Raw genomic sequence first — 17,101 nt, 5'->3', positions numbered from 1 at the left:
AGAAAGTGAAGCTACAAATTAACTACAGCATTCTCTAGATGTATTCTTTGAAAGTCGTCTACATTTTCTTGCTAAACATTTTTATTCACTTTGGAATTTAACATTTCATTATATTTTTTACATGTAACTGTAAAGATTGACAAACCCACACCAATACCAAAAATGGGCAGGCCCTAATCTTCAATCTATTTTACACCAAGTTTTCTAGACAGGGATGGCAAGGGATGGGGGGCACAATTTCCAAATGAAAATTTTGCCAGGCCATTTTTTGAGGACAGCAAGGGATGACTATTAAAAAATAGGAAAATTGTTAATATGTACAAAAATTCAAATATTCATATCATAACATTATAGAGGTTAATTGAGATTTCACATTGCAGTTGACACAAAAATTAAACAACAATATATCAACAAAATGCCCAAAGAATGTGGCCTTTTCTGTATGTATAAAAATTTGTTGCTTGTCCACCCAGCATGGCCCAAAATGATTTTTATAGTCTTTTAAAACTAGATCACCCCTTGCAGGGGTCTAGGGGAGGTATCTCTCACATGCTCCCCGTACTGACCCCCCTCACACACACATTATAGCAATAGAGGGCAGGGTTGATAAGTGGAGCCCCTTGCCACCAAGCACAAATTACAGCATTTGAGATAACACAGACCTTAAAACCGCATGCCATTTTTCATAATTTATTGGAGCTGACACATCTAGAATTTAAGTTCAAAAACCAATCCATAGCATAGAAAAACCCTTGAATATCAATCTATACCCATTAACCTGAATTCCTACTCATTCTTTGTTGTTTTATATATTGTTCCTAGGGTATTTCGCATTTTTTTGTAGATTTTCTGATTGTTTTTTAGTGGGGATGACTGGCCATCCTCGAGACAGTCAAAGGGTGTCATGTCCTAGGGACAGCCAGTCATCCCCCAAATCTTTGCATCATTTCCAAGACATTTCTAAACAGAGCTGAGGATTCGGGGACAGCAGGGTACATTTCCAAGGTGTCCCAAATACAGGTATGGCTGCAAAAGACAAAAGGGTCACATCTCCCCATGTATCAACATAGTGAAAATTTAACTTAGATTCACTCTCTTCACAAATGCATTATTTGATTATTACACCACCACCCCTTGGACTAAATTATCCAACTTGTCTTAAAGCTTGTCTTTTGAAATTTTCTACATCATATTATGGTCCACACAATCTGACACTCCAATTTAAACCAATAAGTGAACTTATAAATAGATGTAATGTACCAATTACCAGTACATTAACTAAAAAAAATTATGCACTCATTCATCTCTAAAGGAATAGAATTGTAACATACAATTGCAGCTGTGAAAGCAATTCTGTCATTAGGTTCATGCAATCTGTTGGCAAATTACAATTTTAATCGGCAATAAATAATAATGCCCCTTAGAGAAGCTCCACTTAGATCTGTCTACAGCTCAAAAATTTATCAAAAAATTTGTCACTTATAAAGTGGGGAATTGGATAGTGATTTTAATCTCTTGGTTCTCTTAAATCTGGAAGAAAATCATCACTTTCAAGCCAGACCTTAATGAGGATCAGGGGATACAGTTATTGTACCTGTACAGAGTTCCATCTCTATGCTTGCAAAAGGCCATATTCAAGTTTATATCATATAATGATGCGTCAAATAAATTCATAGATACTGTATTTACCAACAAGATGCAAATCAACCAGAAAGAAGGGGACTTTTACTCTTGCAGAGAATAGAAACATTCATAGAGCAATTTTATTTGAACAATTTCATGCAGATCAACTCGAGTGAGGGACGTGCCCATCAATAGCTCCAGTGCAATGATCTGAACAACTGATCATATCTGTTATATGGAAATTTTGTCATAAAGATGACCTGTGCATTGAATAGAATGAATTTTGTTCACATTCTTTTTCTTGGTTACTATCTCCTCCCGTTGAAGCAGTTGCAATCTTTTCCCCTTCAACATTTTCGTTTTCGCCAGAAATTTTAGAATCATGGGCATTGTCAGGAGAATTTACACAAAACTTCTGTAGCCACCTATCACTCTCCCAAAGTAAATGCATTATGCTTTCACGTCCACTGTATCCATGGCTTTCAAATGGAAGAAGCACAAGACGACAGAGAGCACCATGTCCTTTTAGTGCATTGAAGAACCGGTCAGACTGCAATGTTTAAACAGTCAAAAAGGAAACTAGTAAGCGTTTTTCAAATTTACACACGAACACAGAGAACCAAATACGTCACACACAAATGTAACATTTTAACCAAACATTGAAGAAAAATATAATTCCTAACAATGCCACACCCAAAAAAAGCAAACTGATGAAGGCACCATCCATAAAGGTGAATAAGCATGAAGACCAAATCAAGATGACACACTACATATTGCGAACAAAATAATGAGAGGTGGGCCTGAAGCCTCTTGAGGAGCTTAAAAGACAGTTTTTTTCCCTGGCTACAGCTACCTATAGCAGGAAGCCTCTCCTGTTGTGCATACCCACTAGGCTACTTCTGTAGGTCAGTGATGTAATGACAACCGCATACTAGTCATTAGATCAACATATTTTTACAAGGGAACTCATGCCAGACAAATTTGCTTTACCAAAATCAAGTTAGGCTTCTGGTAGAAGCCTCCAAATCTTTGAAGCATTTCTGGAAGTCCAAAGAATTATAGCACAATTAATGTTTTCAACAGTCAACAATTAATTTATAGCACAATAATCATAATTTGACACTGGAAAATAACTTCTACTTGACAATTAATGTTTTCAAATGAAAATGATTAAAGCTTTATAATACTAACTAGTTATTGATGGATACCACTTTGGAAAAGGTGGGATAAATTGATCCAAAACATTGTACAGCCAAACATGTTATTATGCCCACAATGGAAGTTTATATTCATAAACTTCCTAGGCCCATTATTTTACTTGTTCTGAAATAGTGTTTACAACTAGTTTCAACTTTCAAGTCCTTCACACATGGTGGCATGGAAAAATGACAGAAAAGGATCAGCAAATGAATGGTACTTGTTTAAGTGTTCTGAAAGACCCAACATCATGACAGTGGCTTAAGAAAATTAAGAAACTCATGATCAACAATGATATATCAAGAACATACACAAAAAATTCTTTAGCATCAAAAGTTAATAATATGGACAGAAAAGAGAACACAGAATTCCAAAATACAGAAAATTCCAACAGGCAAATTATACTCCATAAATTACTAAGTTCACAAGTGAAAAGACAACATAAGAGCACATCAAAACATGAGATGAAAATAGAGATGCAATATGTCACCGTCATATGCTAGATTGCACACCTGCATTGTGAGCGTTCCAGGATTGTTATCCTCTTCTCCATGTATAAGCAGAAGAGGCTTCTTTATTTTATTAGCTAACATAAATGGGCTCATCTCAACATACGTGCTTGTTGCTTCCCACAGTGTCCTCTCTTCATTCTGGAATACAAATCATCTTCAATATTAATAAACTCATTACAGTGAAACTTCACAAACAATACGAGTTCAAAAGTACCAACTTGAACTCTCATAGGAGTAAAGCTTACCTGAAATCCAAAGGGAGTGAGTGTCCTATTATAGGCACCTGAGCGAGCAACCCCACAACAAAAAAGATGAGGTGCATGTACCAGGAGGTTTGCTGTCATGAATGCTCCATAGGAGTGACCACCAATTGCTATTTTGTTTGGATGAGCAACCTGTACACAAGTTATTTTAGTTGGTATGTAACAAATTCAGGCATAGTTGTAAAGTTCAATTGGTGACCAGCAGCAACTCAATTCAAGTTAACTCAGTAAGCTTACCCCTCGTCTTACAACTTCATCAACTGCAGCCTCAGCACTAGCCACCAACTGTTCAACAAACCTAATGTGAAATTGAAAACAAATAGAAGCTGTCAGTATGAGAATGGTAAAATCAGTTGATTGATTTAGAATGAAATTATGTGGGTGAGACAACGATAATGCATAGAAGTGAATCTATATGAAAAGTGGAAATGAAGACTGAAAATGTGCTAGACCAAAAACACCTTTAGAAAAGATATCTATTAGCTTTTGTATGTTTCGGCAAGTTTTGGAACTAACTGGTCAAAGAATAACATAAAAGCTGTTCCTTGGTGGTTTTCAGCTAACGATGAATTCATATGTTCTCTTGTTCAATGCTTCCTTGGTTTGAAAGATGACAAGAACTCCCAAAGTTACACCGTGATATGCTCAGTCAGTAGGGGATACCACAGAAATGGAAATTATGAATAGACTTCCCTTGTATTGTTCTGTGGAAAGAATAAAATGATAGCATTTACAGATTTATGTACATAGTAAGAATTCTATCATCGGCTTTGAACTTAAAACCTAAACCTAAGTGAGAAAAGAATTCCATCCCAAAGAAGTAGCAATAAGACTTCCATGACAATGCCAACTTCTATGTGAAATGATATCATCTACCCAGAATAATACAGAGAAGCGAGATGGATTTGATCACTTAATCCAATCGATACAATGCAACAATCACTCACAGTATAAAGTAGCGGATTTGCAAAAGGAAATCTTAAATGATGGTTGCAAGATTGCATAGACACACTGCAACATTTATATTCTTTATCTTTGAGGTTCAGAATAGTTCTCGATTACAGAAGATATAAGCTTCACAGCATTGCTCTCACAGTTGACTGTTCAAAAAGGCAGTAACAAATTTTTTTTTAAACAAAAAGCCATAATCCCTTTGACATTAGGATAGAGGGTAGTGTTGTGACATTTTCACACATCGCCCCATTCGAGATGGGGACCCCCTACTTTTTAGGCCCTCACCGTTTTTTGTTTTGGTTTTTGGGGTCTTTTGGTGGCAGTCTCTCCAATCTCTTTGCTTTGTAGGTATTTGGGGGATTGAATTGATTAAGTCTGCTTTTTGTTTGAGCGATTTGGTGAAGTCTAGGGCCCGTTTCATCAATTTTAGGGGTTTCTATTAGGGTTTTGGAAAAACTGAACATATCATTAAAATCAAGACCCCTCAAGGAACCTCCTAGTAAACTTTGAGCCAAAACATAGCAACTTTCTATTTTTAGAAAGTTCCTATTTTTAGGGATATTACTGAGTCCCGGAATGTCTTCATTTTGTCAAAAATCAAATTTACTATTTTTAGTAAGTTTCTATTTATAGTAAGTCATTATGTGTCCTGTTCTAGGGATTTAACACTGACATTCTAAAAGGTTTCTATTTTTGGAAGTTTATTTTTGGCAGGACCATTCTGGCAAGGTGATGAAGATCAAGCATCCACGACTACTTCTAATTTTGTAAAGTCAGTAAGCAGACAAAATCAGTCAAAATGGCAGAGTGTTTGCTTCTATTCTTGGGGTGGAAAGTTCGGAAAATCATCCAAGTCCAAGGGAGATATATTTCATCATTTGAATATAATTTGACGATTTGAGGAGATCAAAGGAGATATATTTCATCATTTGAATATAATTTGAAAGCACAAACATGAGGAAAACTTGATCTAGAAGCAAAATCGCTCCTGTCCCTCAGTCAGGGACCAGGGCGAAATTCAGTGGTAGCTCCCGTCCCTCTCCCAGGGACCAGAGCGAATTTCCTCATAAGCCATGTTTTGGGCAAAGATCAAGTAAGTTTTGATTTTGAGGCAAGCAAGGAAAGTGTAACGAACCTGTTGAAGACAAATTGAAGATTGCAAGACGCCTGATGAGCTCCATATTGGCCTAGGCGCTCCTGTCCCTCAGCCAGGGACCAGAGCGATTTCTTCCTTAGATCAATTTCTTGCCAAGTTAGAACGAAATCCAGGCCAAAGATGAATGAAAGGGGGCACAACGAGTCCATTGAAGATAATTTTGGAAGTTGGCAAAGTGAATTTGAGCTTGCAAATGAAAATTCGCTCCCGTCCCTCAGCCAGGGACCAGGGCGAAATGTTAATTATCTTGCCTTCCACCCAAATTCAAGTCACTCCAAGTCAAGGTGTAAGGTGGCAATGACATTTTGAGGTGTCTCGTCGAAGAATGAAGTATCAAAGACCGCCAAGGATGAAGGATTTGCACTAAAATGCCCAAGTTCGCTCCTGTCCCTCTCCCAGGGACCAGAGCGAAATATTCAAATGTGTCCAAATTTAAGTTGCCACTCACATTTTAAGTGTTCCAAAGGGAGTAAAGAGCATCATTTTGAGCCTTGAAGACAACTGCAAGTTAATATGATGAAAGATTTACACTATATGCTCAAGTTCGCTCCTGTCCCTCAGTCAGGGACCAGAGCGAAATCTCTATAAAGGCTTAAGTTTTGGATGTTGATCACGTTTCAAGTGTTCAAGAAGGACCAAAGGACATCGTTTTATATTGTGAAGGCAATTGCAAGTTGATAAGAACAAGGATGCGCCCAAGACACCAAAGTTCGCTCCTGTCCCTTAGTGAAGGACCAGGGCGATATTCACTATATTGGCCATTTCTTTCAAGAACTATGTCAAACCAAGGTCGTACAAGGTTGCAAAAGGTTAAAGTGTCCTTAAGATGATGATATGCAAAGAAACCAAACATCAAAAGGTGGTCAACTAGAGCAAGGAGACAATATCGCTCCTGTCCTTCAGGCAAGGACCAGGGTGATATTCACAAAATCACTCATTTTCTTCCAAAGATCACATCAAAACAAAGTGGCATAAGGTTAAAACGTCATTTGGGAGGCAACAAACAAGAAACTAAGGTTAGGAGATGATGAATTTTGGCTTGAAAACAAGGATCGCTCCTGTCCCTCACCAAGGGACCAGGGCGAAAATCCTTCAAACATCAAAATGCCTTGTTAAGGACGAATAAAGCAAACGTGGAATTGAGGGATGACGTTGTTACTTGCCTCATGATGAAGATTGGTGATCAAAGAAGCTAGGATCAAGGAGAAAATACAAGGTTCGCTCCTATCCCTCACCAGGGGACCAGGGCGATATTAACCTTAGGAGACATTCATCCACAAAATCAAGTCAATCAAGCTCGAGTTTCCCAGCGAATATGCCAGTTTCAACGTCGAGATGAAGATTTTAAACAAAAGAATCAAGACTAAGATGATAATTCGCTCCTGTCCCTCAGTCAGGGACCAGAGCGATATGGTTTGTATCTTTCCACCTCTCCAAATTTTGGCGCTAAAACATTTTTTTTTGGATTTTATTAAATGCTAAAAATCGATAAAATTTGAATATTCAATTAAATAGCATTTAAAAATAGCGCATGGCATTTAATTAATTATTTGTTGCCTTTAAAAAATCGAAAAAATTAATTATAAAGGCATTAAATTAATTAATTATTAATAAAAAGTGGGGCGCTTGGGGTTTATTTGTTTTATTTTACAAAAGTCGGCCTTTAAATTTATTTAAAATTTGCTTTTAATTACCAAGTCGGCCTAGAGGTAAATGAGAGGTAAGCGCCTATAAAGGGAGGGTGAAAATTTCATTTTTAAATCATCATTTGAACCTTCATTCATATGCGATTTTGGAGAATAAGGAGAAGTGCGAATTTAGCAAAGGAAGTGGTGCGAGCATCATCAAAAGGGGAGTGCGAACCTTGGTTAGGAGTAAGGTAAAACTTGCTATCATCACGTCAAAGACCCCCCCCAAAGGTGGCGAAGTGCTAAGGAGAACATTCGCTTGAGGAAGATCACGTGGGAAAGCTTCAAATTTTGATTTTACCTAGGCGAATTTCTTTGTTTTGCATTTTAGAGTTAGCTCTCAAGTGAGGTATGGCGAAGTCTTCTCTTGTTTTGAATTTTTGATCGTCATAGCCTTAAGTTTTGAATTTTTGAAATTTTGAATTTCAGTAGCTCAATCGTTTTTTAGGAAATGATCACTCAAGGACTTATCATGAAGTTTCCTAAAATTAATCTCTAATCTATGTTATACATTGCAAAATCTATTACTTATTATGAAATGTTGTGTAGGTGATACAATGGCGACCCCGAAGGCGGGAGCATCCACCAGTCGTCCAGCTCTCATGAAGGAAGATCAAAAGAACGAAGAACTGGAGACCAAGATCGTGTCTAAATGGAGCAACATTGGAGATACCGACTTGGGCAACTTCAGTACGAAGAAGTTTCGAGAGATCCCTTGCATTGGCAAGCCATCACCTGTCGCCAGGAGGATAATTGAGAGTGGCATCATTAAGGCGGCCGACTTCCCTCCAGCAGTTCAATGCCATGAGTTGATGATCGAGTGTGCTCGTCATTATGATCCTCAGTCCAGAACGATCGTGTCCAAGGAGGGAAACACTTTAGCTTATCTTTCAGAAGAGGCTATAAGTGAGGCTTTCCATCTTCCAGAGCACAGAGATATGGTCTACAAGAGCATAGAAGGAGCCAGGTCCATGTACGAAGATGATCCAGATGCTTGCCTAAGCATCATCAACAAGAACTGGTTACTTAAGAGTTGTCCTCGCCTGAGCAAGATCCCGAACACACCACATAGGATCGATTTCCAGGAGGAGTACAGAGATTTGATTACAATGCTCAACCGAGTCACAGGAGCTCCTCAAGCCTTCTACTTTGAGAAGTGGATGTTCTACTTTATCCAGGTGATAGTTCAGGGAAAAGGAACAATTCATTGGGCTAGGATGATTAGCCATTACTTGGACGTACAGTTAAGGAGACTCAAGGCTACCAAATCCTTCCACATGAGTTCATATGTCATATATGCCTTGATTAGAAGCTTTGAGTACGCAGGACTACCTCATAGAGGAGTGATTGGAAGAGGACCCGGCGAGGTCAGAGTTTGTGATTCCTATGTTCACTTGCATCATCCACCAGGAAGTAACTACAAGTTAGTTAATGATACCTTCACGATGAACATCACAAGGACGTTGCAAGGTGGGATCCACAATCGACTATCACAGGATGCACAGGAGCTAGTAAAGAGGTATGGTGCTTGGTTTATCCAATTTCCGAAGTTTACTTATATCAGAGTTCATGGATGTCCTTCACCTCCATACATGTTGCCGAGATATCCGACAGACAGAATAGTGTTACTCGAGGTAACAAGACAGTTGGCAGCTTATGCGAAGGCATTTAGACACAGACATGGGAATGGAGTTCCTGTACCTATCATCTTAGGCAATTCAGTTGAGGTATGTCCTAATGCTTTAGCCATGGATGACGCAGAGGAGTTAGCTTTGTATTCTTTTTCATTCTTTGCTTTGAGAGAAAGCTTTGATCCACATGGATATATAGAGGAGACAGTCGGTAGGAAATTTAAGCATGAATTTCAGATAGAAGATTTTATGATGAATCTATTGGATGATCTTGAAGTGAAAAGAAAGATGCATTCAAGATTGCCTTTGGATTTCATTAGGAAATGCAAGATTTACAGAGTGGCCGACCAAGCTCAGGACGGTGGCAGACATCTCCAATCATCCTATGATCGAGATAGCAAAACAGTGAGGTTAGATTGGAATGAGCCCGAGGTTGTGGATCTAGATGCTTTGATGGCCCCAGTCTTGTCTTGTACTCGCAGATGGGTTGATGTGCAGCATCAGAAGTTGAGAGAGCAAGGCATAGCTATGACTTTCACCTTGGAAGACAGACCAGCTGAGGGTGGAGCCAGTGTAAGCGAGGGCAATCCTAATCCCAGAAATACAAGTGAGGGCAACCTTCGAAGTGCAAGTGAAGGCAATCTCCATCCAAGAGGCTCAAAGAGGAAAGAAAGACCAGAAAAGAGAGAATCTTCCAAGAAGAAGCGAGAGGCCAACCGAGATCGTTCATCCGGCACATCTTCTCGACAAGAGAAGAGGACACTTGAAGTGGAGGAGTCTATGGAGTCAATGGTACAGAATGATAAAGAAGGACAGGCACCAGGTGGATCTCTTCAAGACAATGAGTTGCATGAAGATGGGGAAGATAATGAAGTAACATCTCCTCCCAGAGAAGAAGAATTGCTCAAGGAAATACAGGTTAAAGAGACAAGATCTGCCATCCCAGATTGGTTGAAGGAAAGATTAACTAAGGTGATCGTGATTGAGGACGAAGACAATGTAATTGATTTGGAGAGCCTTGTCGGACATTCCCAGGAAGTGACAGAAAAGAGGAAGGCTACCAAGATGTCCAAGATGATTAGAGATGAGACTGGATCCAGAAAATTGTAGATAGCTACACCGGCCGTGGACAAGTATGAAGGTGAGATCCTAGCAGAGGAATATGATATAGAGACATTTGAGCTAGGTCCATCCACAGCCGAGCAGACACTAGATGATGCCACCGATTCATTTGAGGCCTTGAAAGACAAGCTTAGGGAAGAAATGGAGAAGAATAGGAAGCTTGAGAGAGAGGTCGGTGCATGGAGAACATATTTCAGTCATCTCAATCAGCCTTTAGGACGTCAGGATCCAGCAAGATCACCCATACAGGCACTTCCCCTTCAATCAATTGGTGAGGCAGAGAGATTCAGGAGTATGGTCCAGCGTATGAGTACTTGGATGGACAAATCTCATATAGTTGCCGTAGAATTTACAACAAGGATGATGAAGACTATTCATAGGGCTATCCAGGTTCTTGAGATTATCCACAACTTGATGATAACAGTAGCTGCTTTTGCTCATACCAAAGAGGTTATCATTCCTGTCTTGCGAGTAATCAGACAAACATCAAGGAAGGTCTTAGCGCAGGAAAAGATTATGGATGGAGGACCTCACAGTTTACTTCAGTGGTCAACCTTACTCCAGATGAAGGAAGTTCTCTTCGAGAACATCAGTACTAGATGTAGCCATGTTGAGGAGGTTATCAACCCGATCCAGGACAGAGTATTTGAGGTCCTGCGTACCATTCTTGGCAGGAGGATTGAGATTGAGACAGATGTGGATTTGCAGGAATTGGAGGATAAAATTAAGGTCATCTTTTGCAAAGATGCAAATGTTATCACAGATGAGCAACAAGACCAGATGTTTGCTACCATGCTCCTGATTGAGAAAACTAAGGAACTTGAACCTGAATGGGACGCTACTCTTCTCGAGGCATTTGATCAGGTCATCCACTTGGAAGAAAGAATGAAGAATCTTCCCGAGATTCCAATTGCTGAAATCGAAGGAATCGTGTCTAGATTCATTGCATATGCTAAAAAGGAGCATTGGAAAGGGAATAAGATTCTAGAGGAGAGGTTATTATAGATGACATGGCACCTTAATTGTCATTGGTTTATGTCTCCTAGATTTTCGTGCCAAATTTTAATAATTGGCTATGCATTTAATGTTGTGCAATAAAAGGGGAACTTTTGTAATAAAACCCTAATTAGGGTTTAGGTGTCATGATCTTGACCATTGATCTTCTTTTCGATCTGGACCGTTCATTGTAATTGAGGATGCTATATATACCCTCGTTTCTTTTCATTTTATATAATGAGAAAACTAGAAAATCAGAGAGTTAGAAATTATTGATGTATTAGAGAGATTAGAGTTTAGAAGCAATTTACTTTTGTAGCAAGATTGAGTTTTGAAGAAAGAATTCAAACAATTGTTGTACATGATGGCTTTGAGATCAATAAAATATTGAAGTTATGGTGTTTTGTTGCTATTCTCTTGGTTATCTTCATGGTTGTTCATTTTTCTTGAATCATTCTCAATCAAAGTAGTGTGTTAATTCGAAGGACAAAGTGTTGGACTTGATCTTTGGTAGGATTCGCTTTCCAAACCACTAGCTTCTTGCTGATTGTAGGAACGCCTTGCGTGGTCGACTGGAGATATTTGAATCGTTTAAACCTTCGATCGTTGCTGTATCTTGGATATGTACCTTCGTGGTAGTGTCCTTGATCTTTGATGTATTGAAAAATCATTTGTTACCTTAGAAGATCGCATCAATTTCAATTGAGTTGTTAATTTATGGCAATATTGAAGTTGGTAGAATCTCACCAAGTCTTGTCCACATTGAGTCATTCTTAGGGTTAGACTAGATTAGACCTCTTGCAAACCCTATCCTTTTGATTTTTTTTGAAAAGCTTGTTTAGTTTAGAAAAATCTTCGGCAACGTAAGGCCCCTTGATGACACAGCAATCACAACGACCACTGGTGCTTATCCACACGTAGAGACCCTACTAAAAAGAACATTGGAGTCATCCTAACTGATCCTTCTTGCGATATCTTCAGCAGTTAGCGACTTTATTCAAGAGAGGATAAGATGCCTTTGGGTATTTTATTCTGTGTATGATTGTGTACAAAATACACGTCAACAGGTAGGTAGGAGAAATAATATAATATTCCACAAGAAGTGGATGACCCACCGAATGTGGAGTGTAACAACAAAACAAGACCACAAAAGGTGGAATTTCTCCTGCAAGCTCTATCCCTATGTGCAGACTTCCCTAAGTGTCTCAAATCCAAACTACGAAGAAATGCATTATCCTAAGTTAACTTAAGTGTAATAATATCCATAATGAATATTTATTTACACCAACACCCCCCCTTAAGTGCTACTTAGGGGAATGAAGACTCAAGTCAACAATGCAAGATGGGTCTCGGCTACTAGGCCATGATAGGTACCCATGTACAATATGCAAATGCAAGCAAAACCATGAAATGCAATCTCTCACAAATGGAGAAAAGGAGAAAACCCAGTGGGAAAAAACTCCCCCCCAAAAGAGAGATGAAAGTACAAAAGACTCTCAAAGAAGGACAAAACCTCAAAGAGGAAAAAGTCCCCCCCATAAGAGAGGAAGGAGAAGTCAGCTGACCCCCCCTAATGACACATCCTGCACCCCCAAGAGAGCTCGCAACTGCTGGAACTTACTCTCCGTGAAAGGTTTGGTGAATATGTCTGCAACCTGCTCTGCTGTAAGACAATATTGCAAATCAATGACCTGCTCCTAAATCAACTCTCAGATATAGTGCATATGGATTTCGATGTGTTTGGTCCGCTGATGCTGGACCGGGTTCTTCGAGATAGCAATAGCACTCTGATTGTCGCAATGTAGAACTGTCGGTCGTGGAGTGGTGAACCCAAACTCTGTGAGAATTTGCTGAAGCCAAATGGTCTGAGTCACTGCATTAATAGCGCCTCGATACTCAGCCTCAGTCGAAGAAAGAGCAATAGCATGTTGCTTCTTGCTCTGCCAACAAATGGGGCCTGAACCAAGGTGAAAACTGTAACCGGAAGTAGACTTACGATCATCAAGATCGCTAGCCCAATCAGAGTCTGTGTAACCAACCAAGCGAAGTCCTGTACCTGCTGCATAGTGAATCCCATAGTGATGTGTACCCTGGATGTAATGAAGGATGCATTTGGCGGCTTTTCAATGAAGCTCATGTGGTTCCTGCATGAAGCGGGAAACCATGCCAACTGCAAATGAAATGTCATGGCGTGTATGGGTCAAGTAGATGAGACTACCCACAAGCTGACGATATAAAGTGGCATCAACTGGTGGAGAAGAACACTGAGCCTCAAGCTTGACTCCAGAAGAAAGGGAGTCGGTGTAGGCTTACAATCAGCCATATGAAAGCATGCAAGTAGATCAAGAGCATACTTGGGCTGCGATAGTGTAATCCCAGAAGGTGACTGTGAAATCTCTATCCCGAGAAAGTAGTGCAAAAGACCCAAGTCCGTCATAGCAAATCTGTCATGCAAAGAAGATTTGACCTTGCTAATGATGGATGCGGTACTCCCTATAATGATCAAATCATCAACATAGAACACAAGTATCAAGTGAGAGTCATCCTGTCGCAAAATATAGACATTCAGATCAGAATGACACCTGGTGAACCCTGCTGAGAGAAGAAAGGAATCCATCTTGGCATACCAAGTCCTGGGGGCCTTCTTAAGGCCATAGAGAGATTTCCTTAGTCTACAAACCAAGGAAGTATCCTAGATGAAACCCTGCGGCTGCTCCATATAAATCTCCTCATCAAGGTCACCATGAAGAAAAGCACTCTTCACATCCATCTGATGTACAACCCAACCGTGAGCTGCAGCAATAGCAAGTGTCAAGCGAATGGAGTTCATCTTGGCTACGGGCGCAAAGGTCTCAATATAGTCAACACCTGCTACCTGAGAGAAACCTTTCGCAACAAGTCGAGCCTTATACTTATCCACACTACCATCCGCAACATATTTGGTCCGATAGATCCACTTACATCGAACCATCTTTCTCCCCTTAGGGAGATGGACTAAATCCCATGTGTTGTTCCTCATCAAGGAACTATACTCTTCCTCCATAGCTTGGTCCCACTCAGGAACCCTGATGCTTCCCGAAATGACTGTGGATCGGAAGCAGTAGCAATGAATGCATGTGGAAGATCCTGATGTTGTGATCGAGTTCTCCATGTATCTGAAGGATCCCCAACAAGAGAACCCGCAGACTCAAGTGTCTGTCGAGCCCAACGAGGTCTAGCTGGAGGTGGAGAACGAGGCTCCTCAACTGCAAGTGGACCCTGCGGAGGTGTAACCCTGCAAGTCAGATTTGAAGGAGTCTCATCATCTGAATCACTAGCATCACTATCCACAATGGAGGAAGGCGGAGAAGGTAGAGAGGCTAAGCTAGGAGAGCTTTCCTCAAAGTGAACACTCCTCTCAATGAACACCTCATGTGTCTCAGGATCCATCAATCTATATGCCTTAACACCCTCAGGATATCCAACAAATATGCAAGGTCGACTTTGTGGTTCCAATGCCTTGCGTTTCTGCAGAGGTATATGCGAGCCCATGCTGGACACCCAAAGACTCTGAAATGTCTCACAATTGGTTTCCTACCAGCCCAAGCCTCAAAAGGAGTAATACCTTGCAAAGCTTTGTGAGGAACCCGATTCTGGATGTGTGTGGCACAACTGATAGCCTCTGCCCAAAAGGCGGGATCAAGAGAACGTGCATGTATCATACAGCTAGCCATTTCTTTGAGAGTTCTATTCTTGCGTTCTGCAACTCCGTTCTGCTGTGGAGTGTATGCGACAGAATGCTGAAGATCAATCCCCTCAAATGTACAAAAATCCTCAAGTCTTTTGTTCACATATTCCCTTCCATTATCTGTGCGAAGAATCTTCACCACTTTCCTGGATTGCTTCTCCACACGAGTCTTGAAGTCCTGAAATCTGTCAAATACTTCACTCTTATGAATAAGAAAGTAGACCCAAGTGAAGCGGGAGTAGTCATCAATGAAGGTGAGGACATAGCAGGCCTTACTAAATGAAGGTGTTGGAAATGGACCTGCTACATCGCTGTGAATAAGTTGAAGAACTTCCAAAGCTCTCCAAGCTTTCCCTTTATCAAACTTTTCCTCGGGATGCTTGCCCATGGAACAACTTGAACATACACACCCTCTGAAAAACTGATTCGAGGTAGACCTGTGACCATGTCTTTAGTGCTGAGCTGTTGAAGATAGCGGTAGTTGAGGTGACCAAACCGCTCATGCCATAGCTTACTTTCTGAATTTGAATGAGTAAGCAAGGCCCTAGAAGGTGAACTTGGCACAAAGTGGGAGAATGAATAAAGCCTTGAGTTGTCATTGACTTGTCCCACTTTTACCAAGGCATCATCATCAAGTTCCTTTACCACAACTGAATCTGGTGTAAACTCAACCTTTTTCCCATTCCCATAGTGAGTGATTTGGTAGATAGAGAGAAGGTTGGTAGACAAGTTAGGAACATAGAGAACATTCTCAAATGTTCCATCATCCATGTCAACTGAACCTTTCCCTTCAACCTCTACTTGTGTATCATCACCTATGTAAATGTGAGGTACCTTAGATGGCTCCAATGAAGAAAATTGCTCCTTTGTAGAACCCATGTGATATGAGGCACCTGAGTCAAGTATCCACTGTTGTGAAGAACTTGTTGTAGCCACAAATGCTTGCCCTTTTCCCTTAGATTGTGAGGAAGAGGAAGGAGATGAATCCTTCTTTGTGTAGGCGGATGGCAAGTTGATGTTGTTTTTCTTAAGAAGATTAGTTAACTCATCAACTTGCTTTGTGTGGCATCGATGCTCATCATGACCATACTTCTTGCAATATGCACAAGTTGGCTTATCCTTCTTAGGTGGTGTCCCCTTCTTGGAAGAGGATAAAAAATCGCCTTGTGATGGAGAGGATGATTGTCCTTTTTCCTGCTGTGGCTGTGACTTAGATTGCTTCTTCTTCTTGTTGGAATCTTTGCCTTGACTTCCTTGATTCCCTTGATTAGCCACCAAAGCCTTGGACTTTGAAGACTTGAGAAGCCCCATGTTCAACAACTTAGATTGTTCCAATATCAACATTTATGTGAAAGCATCAAATGAAGGCATAACATAGGAACTCCCCATTGTCAAACGATGAGTTTGGAAGCTAGACACAAATGCTGCGTATTCTGGTGCAAGCTTGTCCAACAAGTTGAATATCAACTGAGCATCCTTTTTGTCAATTCCACAATCCTTAAGCTTTGCTCTTAGCTCATTTGCTTTGGTGACATAATCTTGGATTGTATCAAAACTCTTGGGATCCAAGTTGGTGAGCTCATTGTCAATCTTATAACCTTTGATTTCATCAACTTGACCATACAATTTCTGAAACATATCCCAAGCATCTTTGATTTTAGTACACTTTTCAATATGAAAGATGAGGTCATCTGATACATACTTGCGCAAAGTTCCAAGAGCCATGCAATTCTTAGTGAACCATTCTAATTGAGCATTAGGATCAGCCTTAGGATTAGGTGGTGCTGCTATTGTTCCATCTATGTAATGCGTGAGACCTTTTTCCATTAATTTGCTCCATACTTTAATTTTCCATGATGCATAATTATGTGGAGTTAAAGGTGGAAATTTATGAGGACTCATTGCAACAAAAATGAAAGAGCACAAGGAAAGAGAGGCACAATCACACAAGACACCCCCCAAATTCACTCAATCAAAGAACCCCCCCAAAAGTGATGATTTGACACTTTATACTTAGTGCATGTACAATGGGCCACTTGCAAAAAATGGCAAAGTGGACTTCTGATTTCAATTTTACAACTACCTCAATAAGGCCAAAAGAGACTCAAACTAATAATGCAAGAGATCTAAACTAAGATCCAAGCAATTTACAAGTACCAAATAGGCCAAATAAGACCAATATTTGAAAGTACAATTTCTACTTAAAATCTCTGAAATCTGATCATAGATTAT

General features: G+C 40.1%; 1 protein-coding gene across 2 annotated transcripts in view; it reads right to left on the bottom strand.

Moving 5' to 3' along the window:
* Window positions 1-1,340: 1,340 nt before the first annotated feature.
* The window catches only part of LOC131077346 (probable glutamyl endopeptidase, chloroplastic), a 137,494-nt gene continuing 121,733 nt past the window's right edge, over window positions 1,341-17,101 (bottom strand). For both annotated transcript variants that reach the window (XM_058014838.2, XM_058014832.2), the window contains 4 exons: window positions 3,833-3,893; window positions 3,578-3,727; window positions 3,333-3,470; window positions 1,341-2,173 (listed from right to left, as the gene is read on the bottom strand). In XM_058014838.2, the coding sequence (XP_057870821.2) occupies window positions 1,871-2,173; window positions 3,333-3,470; window positions 3,578-3,727; window positions 3,833-3,893 (652 nt within the window). In that variant the 3' untranslated portion in view covers window positions 1,341-1,870. The remainder of the gene's footprint in view (window positions 2,174-3,332; window positions 3,471-3,577; window positions 3,728-3,832; window positions 3,894-17,101) is intronic.

Source organism: Cryptomeria japonica, chromosome 4, assembly GCF_030272615.1.
Source record: "Cryptomeria japonica chromosome 4, Sugi_1.0, whole genome shotgun sequence".
Taxonomy (NCBI): Eukaryota; Viridiplantae; Streptophyta; class Pinopsida; order Cupressales; family Cupressaceae; genus Cryptomeria; species Cryptomeria japonica.
Note: the sequence above shows the minus strand (reverse complement) of the source record. Positions and strands in the feature narration are given on the sequence as shown.